Here is a 20,640-nt window from a genome sequence, read left to right on the forward strand (position 1 = left end):
GCAGAAAAAAAAACACCAATAAGAGAGGAATTAAGAATGTAAACTAAAAATACAGACTATATAGTCTATTCTGTGTTTTGTTTAAGTTCCAAGGGAAAAAGCAATGTAAGCTTAAAGGATTAGAGCAGCAACCCCTAAAGGTTGTACCTGTGTCCAGCATGCTGAAAAAATAAGCCTGGAGGAGGATCATCTTGCGATTTCGCTTCAGTGTCTGTTGTTTCACCAACCTGGCAAGAAAATTAACTAAAACTATCAGGACAACGCCTAGGTTATCTAATTGAAAAGATGCATACAAATGAATGATGTATGAATCTAGAACATCTCCATTCTTTGTTGGCCTACTTTATTCAATTTTAAATGGAATACTACTTGCCTATGCTCACATCCAATCGAAAGTTTATCAAATTATATTCACATATCCAATTTCGCACTACTAATATATAAATAAGTAATCCATAGTACAACACCGGAGCCACCGGTCAAGAAGGAATTTTTCAAACTTGAACTTAACAGATTATAGAGAATCAGTCTTTACATGATAAAGCATCAAAAGACCGACAAGATATAAATTTGACAAGTGATGATTCCTATGTTAATATATCTATAGTGTATCATGAGCAGTTTTCATTTTGCTTCTTATTCTGCGGCAGTGAAGATATTAGTTGGAATCACAGAATCCATCTATCATTTAAAATGTCTCCACTCTCCATCGTTTGTGCATTTTTCAGAATCTTTTACAGTTACCATGTATTATTTTGCAGTCAAACTCTTTAATACCCGAAGACTAGCATTGTTACAGAAGATGACGATCATACAGAAGGATTCACGAATAAAAAACCTTCTCTAAGAAGCTGGATTCCCAGAAGAGTTCAAATACTTGGAACTGGAGGAGTAAACACACAAGAGAGAAGGGTAAAGGGAGGAAGAGGCAGAGTCTGACGAAGTGGCAATGACAGGAGAATCTCTACCTTCTCGTAGTCCCAAATATTTAAGAGGCCATCCTCTGCGGAACTCCCAAACACAGAAGTCCTATCAGGACACCACTGCAAAGGAAAGGTTATCAGTTACATAACGGCAACAAAACGCAGAGATACCCAGTAATCACAATTTCACTGATGAACAAAACACAGCAAATGAAACACCTGAACACAGAGAACTGCAGCTGTGTGATGTTCAAACTTATGGACCGGTGATCCAACCCCATCCGAAGTTAAATTTCGCCGGTCAAACAAGCGTACCGAATTATCAGCGGATCTGAGTTACACATGCTAAGTATTAAACTCTGCCACTAGATAAACATTAAAGAAAAGCACCCAAGCAACAGTACTCGCCATAATAGGCAGTATCTAGCTGACGGCTGATGAGTGAAATTATATAAAATTATGATATAACATGGAAGGGAACGATTTTAATTTGCAAGAAAAAAGAAAAGCAACTTGCAGCAGTACACACCCCATACTACGCTCTTACATGATTACTCTCTTTTTTCTTTCTTCATTTTTTTTGTTGGTTGGGTGGGTGGGTTGTGTGTGTGGGGTGGGGGGGGGGGGGGTTGTTTAAGCGCCTCCTCATGATTTATAGGATAAGAATACTATATAACATCATACCCGGTTATGATAAGATTGTCATTGTGAGGATTCCAGTCAACACAATGAAGATCAGCATCATGCGCTTTCTCAACCTGTAAAAGCAGCAAATACCAGTATACTCAATAGTTTTAGATATTACTCGTGGAGGCCTATCAACTGAAATTTGACTATCAAAAATATCTAAAAACATTTTAATAGAAACGGCTATATGATAGATTAGAACTATATTTGGTACAAGACACCATTATATGGCTAGCGTGAATTAAAATCAGTTATCAATACCACATGAAAAGAGCAATAATGCATGAATATCTAGGAAAAGGCTTAACAGGGTCATGTATCTATTTTGGTATATGTTGTTTTTGATGAAGATATTCGGCCTATGTTTTAACATATGTTCAAGAAATCATTGACGAGTACGCATCTAATTGCATTAAACATATATCTCCACAAGCCTGAGATGAGTTGCACATTTGCTGTTTTGACATATGATATACTACTTATCTCTACATTATTAGCAATCTCATACAAAGATGAAATTTTCCACTAAACAATCAAGAAAGTAATTATCATACCTTCACAACAGGATTATTACCAACTCGAGCATCCCACAATATGAGGCATGAATCATCACCAACACTACAAAATTCCTGTGAACTTCATGAAGGTCAAAAGAAAATTTCAGTTTCAGAAGACTTATCAGATACTTTTAAACATGTTAATCCTGCACTTTAAATACTTATTCACCCTTTCTGCTTAGGATGTCACAGAAGATGTGTCAAGAACCAAATGTTGAAGTACACTAGTCGCAGAACCTTAGCTTATCTTTGGTCTTTCTCAGTAACTCCACAATGTTCTTCGTAAGCGTCCGACACAAGAACTTAAAATCAACGCCAAAACTGATCAATGCAACCTTAATTGTTTCAGCTTCTTAAAACTACCTAAAATCCGAAGGGGACAAAAGAGGATGTAGCAAGAACATGATGACGAAGCAAATGGGAAGCAATAGGTGAAGCTTAGGGCATCGGGACAATTTCTTATATTTCTCTTCCTGGAGGATAACTCAGTAGAAGCGGATGATTGACAAAGAAGAAACTTAAGATAAATTTACCAGCAGAAACTTCAATAACCTGAAAGCCTAAGTTATAAACCTCACTCCATCATCAGAAGAAAAAGCTACCTAGACAACCTACCATGGGATCCAGCAAAGAAATTAACCATTCAAGTTGACATTACCTTGAAGGGCAAAACTGAACATCTTCAACTGTATCCTCATGGCCCTGGAAGATACCACGTGGACCAATAGATGGATTATCAGCAGACTTAATTATAGAGCCAGCTGATCCAGCAGGCTTGGTTGCATCTGCTGCCAATGTTGAAATGTGGTCTTGAATGCTCCACAATACCACAGTTTTGTCCTTTCCTGATAGAAAATTACCTCTAATGAGAAGATACTAGAAGTGCTAAAATCACTTTTCTACCACTATATTAAATAAATAGGCTACAGACAACATTGTAAGGAATGCAACATCAGACCAAAAGAATCAAAGTTCTTGATATAATTCTCAATACTTGGACTACTAGCAGAAGTTCAATTTATGAACCTTACATATCCAAAGCTGAATCTGATCAGATGAAGTTTAATTTGGAATACAAGATGGCAATGCAGATACCTGATTCCAAATACAACTAGATGAAAAAAATTGACTTTAGACATCTAAAAGAAGAGAACTTCAAACCTCCAGAGAGGACAAAGGGTTCCATTGGGCACAGTGCCAGAGCAAACTCTGCATTGTCTTGATGGCCACTCAATACCTGCAAGGACAATTAATGTTACTCAAAAAGGTTGATCTATAGATTAAGATCTGCCAAATCAAATTGCTAATGGCAGTTGACAGGCGACTGGATCAAAGATTACCGCACATTCCACAAGCAAAGAAGTTATGAAATCCACCAAAGAGGTAAGATGAGTGATGAACATAATGAAAATCACCCAAAATATAGATCAATCAATAAAAAGCTTCGAGGAAGAGTACTGACCAGATCCGGACGCGAAGCAGCAGCACCATAGACAGCATGCTTATTGGGCTGAGCTTCAATGTCCCAAATGAGAACCTAGATGCACGAATAACAAACTTGTACGAATTAAAAAGTATTGACATGCCTAAAATAGAAAGAAGCCACAGTGACTTTACAAAAGACTGTCACAGAACACCTTAAGAGGCCACTTACTTCAGGACCATCAGTATGGGTTGCCACTATGTTTTTGTTTTGTGGGAGTTCTCTGATTCTGTTAACCTGAAGAGGTATACCAAACAAAGATTCAATCAGAATTCCTCTCCGGAGAACCAAACTGCATAATTTTTTGTGCAAGAGACTAATCTTAAATAAGTTTCACGAAGTATTCTTCTTCATAGAATGTCACAAGCAACAAGGTAAATATGTAAAACATCTTTTTTTAGCTTCTTTATTCAAACTTTGTTTAATTCAAGCACTCCTCAGCATAAAGCACAAAATAACAAATGCAATTAAATCTCAACTTTACTATGACACAGAGAAAGTTATAGGATTGAAAATTCAGCATGAGCTAAAACCTTACACCCTAAAGAGCTAATCTAATGCCCCCAATGCAGTACAATCAAGCAATGGAAATTCAGTAGGAAATTGGCAATGCAAAAAAATATGTAGACAAGGAATGAATAACTATTTTCCTTTTGTTCTCAATAGCATCAGCTACATGCATTATATCACATGAGAAGCATAAGAAAGAATAAGCACATAATCAAAACTATTCGATATTCTCAAACATCAAGTATTCTTTCTTCCTTTTTTCATTTTTAATTCTGTGGTATAGACTTGTATTCGAGCATTTGTGTTCCTTATCAAAATGAAGAGTAACATGCTGGAAGGAATTTGAAAGTAAAATTACAGCTTCTAAAAGATACTTCTAGTATTGTTGAGCATACTTTTCAAGGAAAAAAAAAAGAAGCATGGAAGTGGCATATACATTTGGTTCCACGGAGAGAGATCATTAAAATATTAAGCAAAAAGAAGCTCTTGTCCTGTTTTCTCTAGAGAAAATGTAGGAAACTGTACTATTCTGATTACAGCATGTAGAGAAAAGATAATACAGCACGGAAACGAAAGGAACCTAATACAACATTTTTGTATAAGAGCAATATCAAATTCAGCAGGCAGCAGCAAAGGAACCTAATACAACATTGTATCAAGAGCCACTGAGCCAGTAGTTAACTTAGTTTGTCTATGAAGTATGAACATGCAGGCTCAGTATTTTTTCCAGTGTTCACGCAGTTCTTACCTCTCCTGGGTGTATTATGGTTTTGTACTTCTTCACAAATGGCGAGCGTGCTTCTTCATTGAACTAGAACCAAGCCATTAAAAACCAGTCATTATGATTGATTTAGAGTATAACTAAGACAAATTAAATAGTAAAACATCCTTACATTTGCAATGTGATTTTCTGCTGCAACCCTGGACTTCACCACGTCACAATTAGCTATGATCAAAGTGTTAGGCACTGACTTATCCGTCTGGAAAGAAAAGAGAGTTTAAAAATAAAAGGAAATAACAGAGATCAGACAAATTACAGAATCCAAAAACTCAACTCAAATACTGCACATGAAATGAAACAATAAATTATCATTAGTCAACACTTTCCAGTCAAAAAGCAAACTATAATAATGACATTATTTGATAATACCAATATCAACAACGATGATAATACATGTGTGGTAAGAGTGCTTTGTCTGCCCAACCCCCCCAAAAAAGGTTAGACACACAGATCTCTTTACCCTAAAGAGTCGGTACTTCTATATTAAGGAAAAAGCGTATTTTACAAAATCTTGGTCATATGGTAAATCTTTTGGGACATCAATGTAAAATACACAGGAAGACTGAAAAATATTAACCAAAAAGAACAATCATGTGCCATGTTAGCTTGCCTGTTCAGAGAGATAGAGTCGCTGGCGGTTTTTCAAAGCACCCTGCTCAACTATTGGACCCCACCTGTTGTCAAAACAGTATAACCGAGAATATGACTGACCATTTTAAAGAGCATACAAATTGATAAGACCAAGATCATGAGACAGCTCGATACCAATTTTCAGATATGAATAAAGAAAAACATGATCGTTATCCACTTCATATAAATGCAAAGCTAAAAGTTTTTTGCACAACCATCACTTAGGAATAATTGCCACGTTCCCTCCCTCCCTCCCTCCCTCCCACACACACACACAGCAAGAAAAATCATGTACAGTGTATGTTTAACCCCACTTACTCAATTTAAGATCAGAACTTTAAGCATCGCGACCAGAAAAAAACCATGAACCATGAAACCAACTAGCTCACAAGTAGAAAGGATATCACATACATAGAGTTCGTCAACCATGTGCAAGATGTATATACTCTACTACATACGTCGTATCTAACAATCATGTGCAAGTATGGACATACTAATAAATACGTAAGCATGTGTACTTATCATTCAGATCCTAAAGAAAGTAATCACAAAGATTCAGATATTTTTCCTTTTTTTCTTTTTTCTTTTCCTTTTTTTGTTTGGAATTCAGGTCTTGGTTTAAACATTAAGGGTTACACAATCTCCAAAAGAGATTTACAATATAAGGAGGAAAGGGAACAATCAAAAGGCGTGTCATAGATAATATACCGAAAGTAGTTTCTATCTTCCCCTTTAAAAGATTAGTTTTCCATTTTAAAACTATAAAACTTACTTATAATGCCTCCTTACAAGAACTACCTAAGGTTTTAACATTCAACGTACAGATTTAACTATCGTCGTCAAAATCTGTGAATGCTAATCGTTTACCTGCAACTATACATGCATAATTACATACAAGTAACATACACAAATATCCTGTTTCATGAGATCAACTATATTTTTTTGATAAGAAATACATAACCAACTTACATCCTCATCAGTACAACTTGGTTCAGCATAATAAAACTATAGTATATTGCAAACAAAAGAAAGAAATTCATAATACCGGCAGCAAAGAGAAGGCCATAAACCGCTATGATTAGTGAACCAATCATACAGGATCGCGATATTAGACTTCCACGTCAGATACTTCTTACCAAACTTGCAACTCTTCTCCCCACCTTCACTACTAGATCCACTAAGAGCCCCTTCTCTTTTGTCTACCTTTTCTCTTACAGAACTCTGGGCAACTACCATGTTGGTTTGTAGATGGATCAAATCTATACAATAAACAGAAGCAAGAGCCAGCAAAAATTGTAATGGCTCAAAATGGATATTTATCCTCAAACAACTTTATTAAGTTGAAATGACCAAAAATGAGAAGATAGCTGCCGTGATTATTTCATGCTCTTGGTTCCTTGTGGAATGCAATGACTTCCTCATATGATGTGAGAAAAATATTAGGGAAAGTACTGTCTGGATACACAACTGAGACGAAGAAGAAATTATAAAGCCTTCACACAAACTACTTTGCAAGACAAGAAAAGTATTTTTTGGTTTAATAAGTCTACGGCAACCTACAATCATCCTGAATTGACCTTCCATGAATAATTTGAACAATTTTTGTTCTTTTGACCTTCCATGAATAATTTGAACAATTTTTGTTCTTTTTGCAATTATTCATTAAATTTTTTTATGAAAGTTCTCAAAAGTGGAACATAACACACTTTTTAAGAAAATAAAGGAAAATGAAAACTTCATTTGACTATGTGAATTCTGATTGATTATGCTCTGAGGAGTATAATTGAAGAAAAAATGTTATTCCTCCGTTTCATTTTATGTGACAATGTTTGACTAGGTACAGAGTTTAAGAAAGGAAGGAAGACTTATGGAACTTGCAGTCTTACACATGACATGACACTTTTGTGGCTAAAAAGGCTTGTCATTAATGGTAAAATGAGAAGTTTAAAGTTAAATCGTAATAAACCATTCTTTCTCAACAGACTAAAAAGAAAGAAGTCACATAAAATGGAACAGAGGAACTAGTATTTGTATAAAGGTATGGAGGCATGCATTTATGCAATTTTGACAAATTCTTAGAAATTTTCATGACACTTCCTAAGCGAAAAATAAAAAATAAAAAAAGTGAAGCCTCGATAGTAAAGGAAAGGAAAGAAAAAGCGAAAAAAAGAAAGATTGAAGCCTCAAAATATCTTTTACTAGACACTACGGAAACGAAAAAGGCAAAATACCCATGACATGAGTTATCTTGTTAGATACACCAAAACCGTAGAACTATTGGAAAATGAAATGAACTCGAATTTGAAAATTCAATAGTCATAGCTGATGAGGCCAGCCTTATCAAGTAAAACCATTAAAAAAATTATAAGGAAAACCATCAATACATCCAAATGAAGCTAAAATTGCATTATATTAGAGGTAAAAGATTAACTTATTTAGAAAGATTTGATAAAAATGTTAGCAGTCCTTGAGTCTTAAACCGAACCAACCAAAAATAGAAATAACGATAAGAAAATCCAATATTAGTAACTATAGATAACACCCAGTCAGTCAGCATATCAAAGAAAAGTAACTAAGATCTGAAGATGAAAATAAAGATGATATCATTACTTATCAAAGGGGAAAAATCTTTATTTATCAAGGATGTAAAACTTATAACCTTCAAAATAGTTATTGAAGATACATAATGTAGAAAAAAAACACGGCTTCGGCTTATATGATGAAATGCCGTTAGCAAATAAAGAATGAAAAGCGAGAGTGCCCATCTATAGATATATAACATGAAAGATTGATTAGGTGAGAAAGATTATCACTAAAATCAAGCACAAGAAAGAACCTGAAATTACTTGCAAAGGCACAAATGATGGGAGAGGCGGATGCAGGAGGCGAAAAGAAGAAGAGATGGAAATAAGGGTTTCACCGTGTATAATTAGTGGACGAATTTACCCCTAAATGTGGAGTCATTATATTAATGAACTGCGGATACTTCCAAAAAGCGAGCAGTTCAACGAATAATTAATTGGATTAACTCCAGATTTAAAATAAGTCAAATATCACCCTTCATTAAACCCCTACTAAAAGGCAGATTGCATTTCCACATTGTTGTAAGCACTACTTTAGCAATTTCGGAAGCAACATTTACCATCTATGTTACTACCCTATTTTACAATGGTTGAAGCAATTGTTGCCTCAAATTTCATCTCAGCTTAAGAAACAAGATACCAATAACCTTTATCAGTAATTTCATTAATTTAAGCCCTTCCTCTTGGAAAATTGTAGTTTCCTAGATAGATATAGAGCTACATTAAAGCCAAGTCAATGAAATCAGCAGGTCAAAACTCTAAAGGAAATCGGCAACAGCACAACAATCTAGTGAAATAGCTGACATATCTCATAGACCAAATCATTAGCCATGCAAGTAAAAACTAGCAAAACAATATGCAGCAAAACATAGATCTCGTCCGACAGAGTGGTACAAATAATTGAAGCATGGGCCAGCAACAACAAACATCCCTAAGTTATATTCATACAGTCAACCTCAAGTGTGAACACTTCAATAAAGTGTGGCACCACATATCGAGGTATATAGTAGGCCTATTTACTTTTAATAATGGGTAATTTATTAAACAAAGTAAGAAACTGCTAGCAAAAAAGGAGATGTTAGCAGTTGATAATTACGGACGGTTACAAAAACTCAGTTACTACAGTGATTGTATTGGATTAAGGAGATCAAACACGGGATCTTGTCATATATACTAACAAGTCAGACAAGTTCCGCAAAGATCCAAATTGCTACTGACATAAATTTTTCTTAATCGACATAAGGAAAACTACCCACAATCCACTATGGATGACAGTTCAAAATTGGTGTAGGCAGTGTTTGACAGCTATCTCTTCATAGCTTTAGAGAAGTGCACTTCAAACAATGATGCGCTAAATGATCCCAATGAGAAACGGCCAATTATTTTAATTGTGTTTTTAAGGATTTGGATTAATATCTGCATTATTGTATATTACATGTTGAAAACATGAAATTAGTGATACCCCAAGGCTTTGGCCTAGAGGTAACTGGTAAGAGCGCAACACCTCACGAGTTTGAACCTTGTTGCAGACAAAAGCCTAGAATTTCAATGGAGAAGAGTAGAGGGAGAGGCCCATCATTGGCCCTTACGAGTTTCTCGATTATCAAAAATAAATTGAAATTTGATTATTATAGGACCAAATTCACATATGTTCTACTAACTTTTAATTTTCCGTAAGTTGTGTGCTTCACTTCAAAGAAATGTGAACTTCATGTCTCGCTTAGTTCCATGAATTTTTTTTTATTTTTCCTTTTAAAAACACCGGGGACACACTTATGACCAGATTACAAATTAATTATACCTTCTCATTCAATTTTGTTTTTTGAAAAAATGAGCAGCACAGTCATTATAACACAAACAACAGGGCAATGTGCGAGCTTCTTCATAAATAACCGTCATACGAGTTGAATACAACAGCTAAGATTTTCACTCTGATGCGTTAAATCATAGACCGGGAGTATCAAATATCACTGTAAACCCTAGCAAAACAGAGTCCCGTACACATAGTAGACACACGCCTAGGGTTCCAAAAGTACCAAACCAAAACACAGAGGTTCTCGAAATTTAAAACACACAAAATGGGCGGTTTAATAGGAAATATGTATACCTGCAAGAGAGGGAAGGCCAAACGAGGTTGTGATTAGCGAACCAGTCGTAGAGAACAGGGACGAGTGACTTCCACTGAACATATTTCTCGTCGATAGCATTAGCAGCAGCTTTCTTATCAGTAATACTACCTCTCATCCTGTGAGGCTCCTTATCTCTTTCCTCTTTGGTTTTGGTTGAAGAACCCTTTGGCCTGCCACGCTTCTTTGGCTGAGAAGAAGGAGTTGTTTCCATGGCAGAAATTTTTTGGGGGGAAAGTTAAAACCTTTAGGAGAAAACCCTTGGAACACAACTTGGACCTACAAATTATAAACAACAGTAATGAATAGTGACTGTTGAAAGTTAGAAAGGGTTTTTATAGGAAAATGAAATGAATTGAAAATGGCAGCAACAAAAAATAAAACCTGATAGACACTGCCTTTTTCTTCTTGGATCTATTTATGGAAATGTATTTGATTTTTGAAACACAAAATTGCTCCACCTTTCTTCTTCTCTAGAAACTAGAAACAAATGAATTTGAGGATACTAACAGCTTGTTTGGATGGTTGTCCCCATTCTATTATATTGTATTGTATTGTTATCCCAAAACAATGTTTGTTTTGATTGTTTCATTAAAATTGGTTGTATTGCATTGTTAAATCTATTGTTCCGGAACAATAAAAAGTCCCTTTTTTTAAAACAACTGATTTGGTGTGGTGGGATTGTTTCCTATTTTTCTTTCCAATTATGTCCTAGCTTATTACTCCACAATTCTATTTTACCCTTTAACTTTTTTTTTCTATTTTAACTCCAAATCTCCAACCTATAACCTACTTTGTTTTTTTCCAGAACTTCTGTCGCCAATGTTTCCTGTTTTATTTCTTCTCCTAATTTGCTTTTAACTCAATTCTAACTAGATGTGCTCCGTTGTTTTGCCTTCTTCTGTCTCGCTCCTTTGTTCTGCTTTCTTAAGGTGTTTTTGCCTTCTTGTGTTTCTAATTATTTTTATGCATAATTTTTGATAAATCTAATATTTAAATAATTGAGGATATTTTAGTAAACTTATCAGTTACAGTACAGTACGATACAGTCAAACCAAACAGCAAAATATTATTTAACAATAACAAACAATACAATCTATCCAAACATTGTATTTGATGGAAGATTTTTTCAAAAAAAAATTACTTTTTTTCGAAATCAGTTTTTGTTCATAAAATTCCAATTTTCACTTGAAGATGCATTTTGAAAATTTTCGAAAATTGAAAAACTGTAAAAAAAGCTATTTTTCAAAATTTTCACTCAAATCACTCACAAAACTTCAAAAACAACCCAAATTGAAAATTATGTCCAAACACAACTCTAAATTTCAAATACCATTTTCACTTGAAAAGTTTTTTCACCATTTTTCGAATTTTACAATTCTAAAGTCCAAACGCCTACTAATTGTATGTCTGAGTCTCAAAATTAATTAACTATAAGGGGTTGTTTGGTATGGTGCATAACAATAATGCTGAATATAGTGTATTAGTAATGCTGGTATTAGTTATGTTTGCATTAGTTATGCTAACATATTTCTTATTCATTGTTTGGTTTAATGTATTAAAGCATTGCACAATTTCTAAAAGAATTATTTGTTTACAAAAATGCCCTCAAAACCAATCTATCACTCTATCATTTTTAAAGAAATATATGTTGAGGAATGTTTTTATATGGATTTTTTTCAGAAAAATTATTTTATTTGTCTACATATATTGTAGTATAGGACTGAATATTTATTCATAAAAAAAGAAATATGCTAAGTATTGATTTATTTACTAGGGATATAATTTTATTTCTCACTATTTGGATTATTTCAAACTTGCACTAATATAATAGCATATTTTAATTAAGCATAAATTTTGAAGGACAATTTTGTCTTTAACTAAGCTAATACATGCATTAAAACCCATTGCATTGTTAATACCATAGTTTTCTATGCATTAGTTATGCATAGGATAATACCAAATAGGGTGTATAACTAATGCTTGCATAACTAATGCAGAGGTTCAAAATGTATACCATACAAGGTATTATTAATACACAAAGCTAATGTATGCATTATTTTTAATGTATCCTACCAGATGACCCCTAAGTGTCTTTTCTATTTATTTCGCCCCAATTAGGACTCATTTCTTTTTATATTCCAAAACAAAAATAGCGTACTAGAAAATGGAAGTAGAGATGTACTAATCAATTTTATCGTTCAAAAAACGCATATAATTAATTTAATAAAATAGTTATAATGATTAACAAAATAAGTTTTCAACAAGTTGGTTATATTCAAGGAACCAAGAGGAATCTTTAAAAAATCCCAATGTAAAATTTTCTATCATTTTTTGTTTTAAATTCTATTAATAGAGTTTGAATCTTCCACCTCAACTACCAAAGGTAAAAAGCTTATCAAATGAGCTAACCCTCAATCCCAAAAGAATTTACTATGAGCCTTTGGAAAAGCCATCTTGAAAATGGATTTAGGTGTAATTGGATATAATTACACAGTTTGGTATGTTTGTTTAGCCAAGTAATTACTTGGTCAGCATGTAATTGGGATTGAAGTGGTATAATTACACTCTCCAATTTTTAGGGGAGGTGAGAATCGGTGGTAATTACAATGTAAGTTTTTAGTTTCTTCCTTTTTGTTTTTATTTTAGTTTATTTTCTTTATAACTTTTTATTTCTATTATTTTAATTTTTTTAATTTTATTTTTACTTTTTAATTTCTTTTGAAATTTTAAAATATATTTTTTTGTCCATTATTTATCTTTTATTTCTCTATCTTTACTTGTGATTCCAAGTAATTGCTTATATTTTATTATTTTATTTTGAAAATACATCTCCTAATATTGTTTGTCATTAACAAACTTGACATATAATGAGTGATGCAAGTAAAGTGGAATTTCTTTGTTGAATATGGTTATAAACTTATCATGTTTTAATCTTAAGTTGCAATGGTACTTACTATTATTATGACGGAATTTGACATATGTGAAAAGTATTTTTATAATGTTAAAATTGTGTTATATTCACGGTTCCAAATTACTTGTTATAGTAGTATTGGCTCGCATTGCATGTTTTTCATTTTTTAGTTAGAATTGATAGATTAGTTTTGTCAAGTATTTGAATAATGTTATGACATTATATTTATAAATATTAATTTGTTTTATCAAACTTGAATTCCATGACGTTCTTACAAAATATATATTTAATTTTTGTAAGTATCTAAACTAAATATTATTAATTTAAAAAATATATATAAATTATTTTTACAGTATTAGTCTATCGGAAACAGCCGCTCTACTCCTCCGGAGTAGGGGTAAGGTCTGCGTACACACTAGCCTCCCCAGACCCCACTTGTGGGATTTCACTAGGATGTTGTTGTTGTTGCCTCTTACCTCCATGAAATGCATTATCCTAATTTTATAAGCAGTGAACATTTGGAAGACTCAAAATGGACATAAAAGAGAAAACACAGTAGATCCCTTACAGGAAAAGAAAAAGAAAAAAGAAAACGAAGTCCTGATTGTCATTCAGTTCCTTAACTCTCAGACTACTCAAGGAGGTGACAATCTGTTATAGTTCTACAAACAGTCAAAATGGCATTCATTTTGAAGCTGAATACAAAGGCTCGTTTCTATCCATGTCTGCAAATCAAACATACACGCCTGACGCAAGCAGCAAGAACAATGATCCAAAACCCTGCATCAGGTTGAGATGGGGGGATCAGTTATCCAATACAGAGGAAAAATCAAATCACAATTGTGAGTTTGCGACATACCAAGAAAACAGATGCTACTGCCCCACTCGTGAGCTCCTTTGCAAGGCTGCGATTCTTCCTTGAAGAAGTAGCTTCATAGCTGTTACACATTTATAGCTCTGTTACAAAGACAAAAAGGCAAGAGAACCTGTAGAATGGAGAACCTCACTAATGCGGCAAACTGATGCTCTTTAAACCATAACCCTGTTATGAGTAACTCTTTGAAATTCTATATCTCATTAAAGAGGATATTTCATGGCCGCTAATAGGTTTGATTATACAATACAATCATAGGACGAAATCTGTTTCATATTTTTCATATTTTTAAGTGCTTTCATTTTTTAAAGATGGTTCGAAGTATTTCATTATTCTCAACCAGAAACAAGCTTTACGCAAATGTATTTTTTTCCAATGCTTAACCTGCTATATATGTTGTACAAGGAATTGGAGACATGAGTATCAAGCGAAGTAACCAAGTTAAATAGGAAGACAAAGAAATGCTTATCTAAAAAATAACATGATCATCTAAGAATCTTGGGTTTTTGAGGAAAGCAACCTCATAATCAAATATTGCTAGAAGGGCAGTCCTTACACCTCTTCTAGCTTGCTCAATAGTAATGTAAAAGAACTTAAAGAAGTTCTATACCAGGTTCTCACATGTCATATCTTAATTTTGAAAAGGTGCAACCTTAATCTGTATCAACTGTTGAAAAGTGATAGAAAAGGAAGGAAATAGTACTAAAGCAGAAAAGTCTATGTAATATTGTTGTATACTCCAAAATCAGACTAACATGTATCAAGTGAAGTACAAGCAGAGCTTACGATTTCCTTAGGATAAGCCCCACATCATAGAGATATTTTCTAAAAATGAAAAGAAAGGTAAGGCCAAATGACTTTCCTGCATTTATTTTCCAGACAAGGACCGGAAAATCTAGTTTTTTTCAATAAGGTAAAAGGTGGACAGAAAACTCAACTGAGTTACAACCAGAAAATCTAGCTTTCAGTATATATATTAGTCCATTCAATCCCTTAAGAAGGACACAAACTGTTAAAATATCACTTGTGAAGGCACATTTCATCTACCCTCCCAACCATTTGCTACTCTGCCGCTTCCACTTCAAGGCTCCTAGTCAACCCTTCTTTTTTACTTTTTCCCCCCTTCTGATGGCTAAGAGAATTTATTAAGAACACACCGAGGCGGTGCCAACAAAGTGAACAGAAAACATCCAGTATACAGTGAAGTATACAACCCAAAACCCCAAAAAAGAGAAAGATTGACCAAGTCTTATTATCAATCATGCTGAGTAACAATTGCTCTGGATAGGATAAAATTGGCCTAGCGATCAATGAAAAGGGTTGACAACCATGACGTCTCAAGTCTTTATCAAAAAATTAAAAAATTATTAGGCCTCTTGTTCAAATCCAAGCGGAGACAAAAACACTAGGTGATTTCTTTCCATTTGTCAAGCCTTGGTGGACTAAGATACCCGGTATCTGTGCCGGTGGAGGTAGCAGGTATCTTGTGGATTAGTTGAGGTACGCACAAGCTGATCCTAAGTCCGAACACCACGGTCATAAAAAAATTAAGATAAACCCATACCAAAATCCCTTCCGATAATCTCATCACATCCTTTTACAATCTCACTATAATTGTCTGAGAGAACCAAGTTACCCCCTAAAGGCAAGCAACAAACAATAGCAAGAATGAGGATTCCATAGGTTACAAGTTATTATGGAGAAACTTTTGCTCGAGTATATACAAACCTTGCTTTAGGATGATGTTGTGCAGCAGGTGAGTCTACATTCAAGTGGTAAAGAAGAATTTCACAACCATAACACTCCTTGAAGACTTTTGAACCGTGTAAAAGGAGGAACAAACCAAGAATGTTTCCAATGTCTAGCTACATCGAGATTGTAGGGATATCCGTGTGATGCTAAATGGAAGTTCATGTGACTTGTAAAATTTCAAGTCATCTAGAAAGCACATCATCATCAAGTTGCTATCATCTTATCAGATATCTGAAATACCCATAATCCTCCCCCTCCAACAATGTTGCTCAAGGAAGGATGAGCAAGATGCAACCAATGAAGGCTCCTTTTTGTATGGCGTAAAATGTTTTCATAGAAAATAAGGTACATGTTTTACTGTTATAAGTTGCTATCAGAACTTAAGTAACTCTAATATTACCATCCCTAACTGGATGGAAGCGCCTTTGGAGGAACAAAGCCCCTTTGACAGTGGAATGTTTAACATGGTTGGTGGTCCAAGGAGCATGTCCAACTCAAGATAATCTCCAGAGAAGAGGGTTAAACCTTTGCAGTAGATGTTCACTGTGTGAAAGGCAGATTGAGGATCTCAACCACCTTTTCATTCACTGCTCCTTCACCAAACAGATATGCAACTTTATGCTAAGCATTGTTGGGGTTAACTGGTCAATGCCGAGGACAACTAAAGAGTTACTGCAATGCTTGTCAAGGAAGGGGCTAGGAAAGGTAAAGATGAAAACTTGGAACGCACTTCCTGCAGCAGTTTGGTGGACCATTTAGAGGGAAAGGAATGCAAGAATTTTTTATAGCAAATGTGAATCTGAAATTAGCATCAAGTACAGATGTATTTCTCTAATTTTTTTAGAGTAACATGGCAATTGCCAATGATACTGAGGCCATGATAGAATCGTTAAGCTAACTACACGACGTGTAATGATGTTGACCCCTGTACATATTTACAGCACTCAGTGTCTCACTTCCCCGGACCCGCGCACAGCGAGCTTAGTGCACGGGCTGCCCTTTACTGTCTCTCTTGTTGCTGGATATCAATAATACTTATCTTAATGATCAAAAAAGAGTTACAAATTTTACCTGGGGTAGTTCATTTCTTGAATTATATAGACAGATTAAGCAAAATAATAATAATTCAGGAATCAGAAAAGGATATCCAACAATTGAAGAATGTATGAATCAGATCGAGCACTTACATGAGGAAAGAAGCCGTTACGACAAGACCAATAGCGAGCATGAACACGGCTAGAGTTGGGTACAACGACTCAGGGACTGGACTCGAGATCGGTTTTGCTGATTGAGCCTTCCCAAAATAAATTTCGAAAAAGAAAATCAAAATCTATAACAAACTCAATGAAATGAAACCATGATAAAACTAAAAACAATGAAGTGAAGTTCATACCATTTCTGAAACCTATAATAAGGGTTCAGATCTTCTCGACCGGACTCGTCTGTAGATTCTATACTCCGAACGCCCAAGTCTTTGTATTTCTCTCCTTGATATGATACTGACAACGGAATTTAGAATGTCTTATGAATATTGCTTTTGTCTTAATAACCATGTATATTATGATTCGTTATGTAGTAATCAATAAAAATGGATAATTAAGTTAATAATTTTATCATAATATTATAATTGATTTCAAAATTATAAATATTAGGAAAAATAATTAAATGTCAATGTTATCCTATTTGAAATTTATTTTAGGGTAAAAAGGTTTATTAATGTTTCGCTCTAAGGCTATGTGCTTTTATAATAGTTAATATATATTTTTAGTGATTAAAGAAATATAACAACATATATTTTGCTCGCAAGAAAGAAAAAATATTTTCTTCTGTCTATTAAAATGAACTTGAAATAGCTTTTCAATTTTTTCAGAAAAGCTCTTAGATCTTCAAAAGCTATGTATTCTTGCTAAAACTGATAATTTGAATATAAAGAATTTGAACTAAGTTTAATTTGAACATATTGAATGATGATTGGGGAATTTTATAGGATACAATTTCCTCCTTTATTGAGGTAGCTATATATAGGATCAATATACATCAATTTAAAAATTTAAAAATTTTACTTTTATACTCGAATATAAATTTAGTAAGTATATTTACATATTGAGATTAGGTACACACGTAACGCGCGTATTGTGAATTTTACCAAATAGTAAAGACTCCTAAGCAAAAAGAAAATTGTATGTGCGATTTAAGGCAAAAAAATTTAACCAAAAAGATCTCCTAAACCTAAAAGTATTAACTACAAAATAAACACATTTAATACTCCAACATAGGAGCGAAAATTTAGGCCAGGCAGAATTTTTTTAACGACAAAAAAGGTCTCCAAAACCTTAAAGGTATTAACTACTCCAACGTAGGGAGTAGAACGAATAGGAAAAATTTTAGGGATTAACTTTCCTAGACTGTTAATAATAGGAGACTAATTAAATAGCTATTCCTAAATAATAGGAGAATTAATTAAATAATTATTTCTAAATATTAATGAAATACTCAAATTACTATTTCGTCTAATGTGAACTCTATATTTTAAAGGTAAAAAAGGCGAACGACATTTCGCTAAGGGCCTACGTGCTTTTAATATAGTATAGAAAATTTAAATGGCATTTGAGAGTGATTTATAAGCAATAGTCGTATTCCCAAATGCGCTTATAAGTCATCAGCCGAAGGCATACAAGTCCCATCATAAGTCGTATTCAATTAATACAATTTATACTGATAAACGCAATGAATGCACTTTATAAGTCGCATTCGACACTCAAACCGATTTATAAGTTGCATTCACTGAATGCGTTTTATAAGTCGTTCTCTCTGAATACAATTTATAAGTCGACAAAATGATTTATAAATATCAAAACTTTCAGACCGATTTATTTAAGTTGCTTTCAATGAATGCGTTTTATAAGTCGTCATCTCTGAATATGCTGTACAAGTCGTATGCAGCTAATGCAATTTGTAAACCGCATTTTGCTAAATTATAAGTCACACTCGACTAATACATTTATAGTTTTAAAGAATGCAATTTATGGCCTCTAACGCCTTACAGTTTTTTCGCATTTCAAATTTTTATTTTTGACTTTATATTAGTTATTTACTGTATAAATTGATCTTTAAGGTCATAGCAGCAAGAATTCAAAAGGTCATTGCATCCATTATCAGTGAAGCACAAGCAGGCTTTATACCTGGGAGAAAGATTGGGGACAATATCATCTTATCACATGAACTAGTGAAGGCTTACACAAGAAAGCATGTATCTCCAAGATGCATGATAAAGATAGATTTGCGAAAAGCTTATGATTCAGTAGAGTGAATATACTTGGAGCAGATCATGGTGGATGATAAGTTATGGTATCTTGTGTTTTGATGATTTGCCAAACAATCTTGAAGAACCAGTTGTGATCAATTCCTTTGGTTTGGTTCTCATGGGGAATATGACTGATTTGCAGGAAGGACAATGTGGAGATCTGGTTCTCAGTGGGAATATGAATTCTAAGTTTGTCATCATCAAAAAGGGGAAAATTGATAAGTTATGCGTCTTTTGCTTTGATGATTTGACAAACTTCATGAGAGAAACAGATAAGGAACCTGATACAATTAGTTCTCTTGCGTTCAGAGTAACCAATCAGATGTCTGGTTCAATTCTCAACGAAATCAGATAAGGGAACAACATAGGTAACAGATATGGATCAGCTCCCCTGGTCGTCGTATAGTCAAATCTACAGCTTTAAACATTCTCAAGACTTTAAGATCACAATGATCCAGTTTGGGATATGGCTCAACTCTTTAGAGTCGAAGGAACAGCTGAGGGAACAGGTCCCTATCAGTTCCCGAGGTGACTGTACAAAGTCAACTCTCCAGCTGGAAAGTGCTGCCTGCACACGCTACAGTGCAGGAACAGTGCAGCAGTCACCTTTCTGCAGAAAGCTTTTTACCTACCTTGCTTACATCATTGTATGTGAGGTCACACATGTATTATTAACAACAAGGGAGGTAAAACACAATCACTTGAATACTTGCAAAATCAAAAGAAAATATTCTCTCAAGTGCTAGACACAACCTCTCTAATGAATAAAGTTGATAATGCAACCTCAAGGACCAGATCCAACGATTGAAGATATTTAAGTCCTTAGGTTTGTTGAGTCTTTGTTATTTGTTCTTCATTTGTAACTCCTACTTAGCTTAGTTAGAAGCATTGTGTAGGAAACCCTTTGTAAATCATAAACCTGTGTGTTTGTGTCTTGGCTAGAGTTACTCGAGTTATGAAGTCTTTGTAATAGAGTTATTACAAAGTGTCTTATAATAGTGTTGTTACAAGTTAGTGAGTGATTAAGTCTTTGTAATACAATTATTATAAAGTGGCTTGTAATAGTGTAGTTACAAGTTAGTGAGGGATTAAGAGGTTAATTCCTAGGTTACAATAGGTTGTAATCTAAAGATTGCTCAGTAGTGAAGTTGAAATCCTACAAGGGCAGGTCGTGGTTTTTAATACCGTTGAGCTGGGAGTTTTCCACGTAAAATTCCTCTGTGTTCTTTATTTGTTGCCGATTTACTGTGGGAACAAACAGAGAACCCGATTCCCTATACAGACAGTTTGTTGCTTACAGTGGTAACTGATAGAGAACCCGGTTCTCTATACAGTTTGGCGGATGCTTAGTTTCTATCAATTGGTATCAGAGCAGGTTCTTTCTAAAAGGTTAACACCTAGAAAGGATCTACATGGCTGCTCCACCAAACTTCGAGGAAGGACAATCAACGTACAGACCACCAAGATTCAACGGTCAATACTATGGTTGGTGGAAAATAAGAATGCATGACTTCACA

The 20,640-nt window shown here is 34.2% G+C and overlaps 2 protein-coding genes across 3 annotated transcripts in view; both read right to left on the reverse strand.

The window, feature by feature from the left end:
* Nucleotides 1-10,764, reverse strand: part of LOC109228481 (WD-40 repeat-containing protein MSI4-like) — an 11,667-nt gene extending 903 nt beyond the window's left edge. The window contains exons 1-14 of one of the 2 annotated variants that reach the window (XM_019393580.1): nt 10,664-10,764; nt 10,261-10,558; nt 5,552-5,615; nt 5,054-5,140; nt 4,909-4,971; nt 3,822-3,887; nt 3,630-3,704; nt 3,329-3,404; nt 2,826-3,012; nt 2,165-2,246; nt 1,608-1,681; nt 1,143-1,254; nt 969-1,043; nt 148-227 (exon numbers count right to left, since the gene is read on the reverse strand). In XM_019393580.1, the coding sequence (XP_019249125.1) occupies nt 148-227; nt 969-1,043; nt 1,143-1,254; nt 1,608-1,681; nt 2,165-2,246; nt 2,826-3,012; nt 3,329-3,404; nt 3,630-3,704; nt 3,822-3,887; nt 4,909-4,971; nt 5,054-5,140; nt 5,552-5,615; nt 10,261-10,493 (1,274 nt within the window). In that variant the 5' untranslated portion in view covers nt 10,494-10,558; nt 10,664-10,764. Of the gene's footprint in view, nt 1-147; nt 228-968; nt 1,044-1,142; nt 1,255-1,607; nt 1,682-2,164; nt 2,247-2,825; nt 3,013-3,328; nt 3,405-3,629; nt 3,705-3,821; nt 3,888-4,908; nt 4,972-5,053; nt 5,141-5,551; nt 5,616-10,260; nt 10,636-10,663 lie in introns of those variants that run through there. The other variant, XM_019393579.1, reaches the window with a different exon arrangement.
* Nucleotides 13,675-17,352, reverse strand: LOC109228482 (transmembrane protein 258-like). Its single transcript, XM_019393581.1, has 4 exons — nt 17,213-17,352; nt 17,007-17,113; nt 14,053-14,131; nt 13,675-13,973 (listed from the first exon to the last, which is right to left on the reverse strand). The coding sequence occupies exons 1-4, from the start codon at nt 17,213-17,215 to the stop codon at nt 13,926-13,928; spliced, it is 237 nt and encodes a 78-aa protein (XP_019249126.1). The 5' UTR covers nt 17,216-17,352; the 3' UTR covers nt 13,675-13,925.

This window comes from Nicotiana attenuata, chromosome 7 (genome assembly GCF_001879085.1).
Source record: "Nicotiana attenuata strain UT chromosome 7, NIATTr2, whole genome shotgun sequence".
NCBI classification, from domain to species: domain Eukaryota; kingdom Viridiplantae; phylum Streptophyta; class Magnoliopsida; order Solanales; family Solanaceae; genus Nicotiana; species Nicotiana attenuata.